Source organism: Pteropus vampyrus, unplaced genomic scaffold (genome assembly GCF_000151845.1).
Source record: "Pteropus vampyrus isolate Shadow unplaced genomic scaffold, Pvam_2.0 Scaffold79, whole genome shotgun sequence".
Taxonomy (NCBI): domain Eukaryota; kingdom Metazoa; phylum Chordata; class Mammalia; order Chiroptera; family Pteropodidae; genus Pteropus; species Pteropus vampyrus.
The window spans coordinates 7012391-7015351 of NW_011888860.1; the positions used below are offsets into that span (position 1 = coordinate 7012391).

The following is a 2961-nucleotide window of genomic DNA, read 5'->3' on the forward strand; positions in this document are numbered from 1 at the left end:
ACAAAGGAAAGCAAGATCACCAGCAGGACAATGAGAGCACAGATACATGGAATCAGGACCAGCAATAGGAAACGAAGAATATTAGTAGTCGTCAGCTTCTGAGAGCAGCCATCATTTAGGTTATCTTCATCAGATACTAAGACCTAAAAAAAGAAGAATATAAAACATGGTTTTAGTATTACAAAGTAGCTCAATACATAGTGTGAAATTGTAGAGTATAGCTATCTATTTAAAGCCAAATCGTGTTAATAAATAAACACAAAATGGTACAACCACATTCAAGACAGAGCAAATCATCTATTTCTGAAATGTCTTTCAGGAATACATAAACTTTTCATGATATTCCATCTTGATTTTTTAAAACCTATTTGTCAGTTTGCTATTATTCCGAAAAGCTATAAATTACCATGGCAAGAACTCACCTTGGCCCAGAGCTATAAGAAAAGATTGTCTAGTACGGTGATAAGATATTGGTGAGTAGGTGTAGACAAGATGTTATCCAGACTCCATTGTTGTTTGTCTCATTAGTCCTAACCCAAATCTGCATGAATCTGGATAAAATAACTTCTCAGCCATTAATAATTCAGCAAGGTTGAATATTACTGACCATGTATTTAGACAAGTTGAACAATGAAAAAGAGCCTGTGTTATTGGCCAATTGAACAATGACAATCTCTCAGGACATTCTCTGCTGTCCACACAGCACTCGCAGCCTATGCATTTATAGGAGGATGATGAGGTGCAACAGTGATGGTTCTGATACAGCTCTCGTTTTCAAATACTTTAAATTTTACTTAGTTCAATTTCTTGCCAGAAATGATATCTGGAAATTTATTTATTGCAAATAGCTAGTTTGGGGCAGTGACTTTTTCAACAGGAGTCTAAGATGGAATTAAAAGTGATTTGAGTCACTCACTATGAGCAACTCTTCTGATCCCCTTAACGAAGATATTTCTCATGGTTCTGTCTTGGACTTCTGACTTTCCTTGCATGTTCTCCTCTGACAGTTTCTTGAATGACAGAGGTTGAATGACAACCTCTGTTTAATTATCTTCTGAATCTCTCCTGAGTTCCAAATTCCCTTTCAAGTTGCATCGTACATTTTCATTGCCTGGTGCTTAGCAGCATCTCCCTTACTCCTGTATCACTGCCATCAGCTTTTTACCATGCTTAGTTCTCTCTCAGTTATCTTTTTATCCATCCTATATCCCACTTCAGCCACTGTCCTAGCTCTCTTCATTTTTCACATTCAAAATGCTCTGAGTTTTTAATATTTATTGTCCAAATTTCCTCACTTATAATTTACTCTTGAGGCCACTACCATTTGGCACCTGTTTCTGTCACTGCACCAAAACAGCTTTTGCTAGGGTTACCAACGACCTCCATGTTGCTACATCCAAATGGCATTTTCAGTCATCATTGTAATGACATCTCAGTATTGTTTGAGAGATCAAATTCTTGGTTAGACACTCCCATCTTTTTTAAGCACTTTCTTCCTCTGATTTCTCGTTCTCCTACTTCTCTGGTCATTTCTTCTCACATTCACTCTCTCCAGCCAATGTCACCCACACAAATGGCATCAATTGCCAGCCCTAAATGTATGAATTAAATCTTTAAATAGTAACCTTTTCTCTGAGCTCTAGACCTTTGTATCCAACTGGCCATTTGACATCTCCTCAGTGGATATTGCAAAAATACCTAAAAACCAACAGGTCTGAAACCAAAGAAATCACCTTCACCCCCATATCTGGTATTCTTCCAGGGTTCTCTAACTCAGGGAAAAGTAATTGAGCATTTATCATGAGTCGGGCACTGTTTGGGCACTTGAAATATATCACTGTGCAAAGCAAACATCTCCAGCCTCTTAGTAAACACTACCATCATATCTCACCTGGAAAACTGCAAATGCCTCCTCCTGTATGGTTTACCTATAATCTTTCTTGCACTCCCTAATTTGTTCTCTACGCTACAGCCAGAGTGAGAAAGAGGCTGTGTGTATCACTGGATGATGAGAAAAGGCAATATGAAAAATTATCCCCAAACTGAACTAATTCAGGAGATTCAGAGCCCGGAACCAGAGCTGATCATAAGAACCATGTGCCCAATAGATTAGCGGAGATTTGGGGAAGGCTTTGACTTTCACAAAGATGTGTGGGCTTTTGACTTTCTTTTATTAAGATTTCAAGGGTCAAGTTGCCCATAGTTGATATTTTAGATATATTAGTCTTTATCCTGTTCTACCTTCCTGCAGCATTTGACTATCAACACATGGTACATTCTTAGGGAAACTTCCACAGCAGCAATGGCAGAAACTGCTTGAGAATAAAGAGATCTCTGCTCATCAGCTCCTCAGATGGAAGATTCACTCTCAAGGTCAGGACTTACTCAAGAGCCAATGAACCAGAAATATCTGACTAGGGATATTGGGTGCCTCTCTAGGTAGCTTCACCCAGAGATATCTTAGCCATGGAAATAGCTACTAACGACCAGGCTAAAACAAAGCAAAAGTTCAGCCCAAAAGGAACCAAGTGCCTTCTTAGGAACAACAGACTTACCCCCTCTCACAAATCCCCTCATTCAGAGTGGGAATAAGTGGATGAGAACTGAACACACTTGCTCTTCAACCTTTTTGATGGGTTATATAAGAACTAATTTTTAATCATTGGACCTTCCCACATGATAAATTTTACACATTAAATATAGAGCAGGGTCAGCAAACTACAGCCCCTGGGCCAAACCCAACCTACTGCCTGTTTTAGTACATAAAGTTTTATTGGCAGAGACCCATGTTCATTCATTTTTATATTATTATAGCTGCATTCTTGCTACAACAACAGCACTAAGTAGCTGCAACAGAGCCATATGGCTCACAGGGACTAAAATATTTACTATCCAGCCCTTTACAGAAAAAGTTTACTAACCCCTGACATAGAGTATCAGTGTATATCTCTGCATATATGG

The 2961-nt window shown here is 38.8% G+C and overlaps 1 protein-coding gene across 1 annotated transcript in view; it reads right to left on the reverse strand.

The window, feature by feature from the left end:
• Window positions 1-2961, reverse strand: part of CORIN (corin, serine peptidase) — a 220577-nt gene that overhangs the window by 179176 nt on the left and 38440 nt on the right. The window contains exon 2 of the mRNA XM_023532241.1: window positions 1-143. Coding sequence (XP_023388009.1) covers window positions 1-143 — 143 coding nt within the window. The remainder of the gene's footprint in view (window positions 144-2961) is intronic.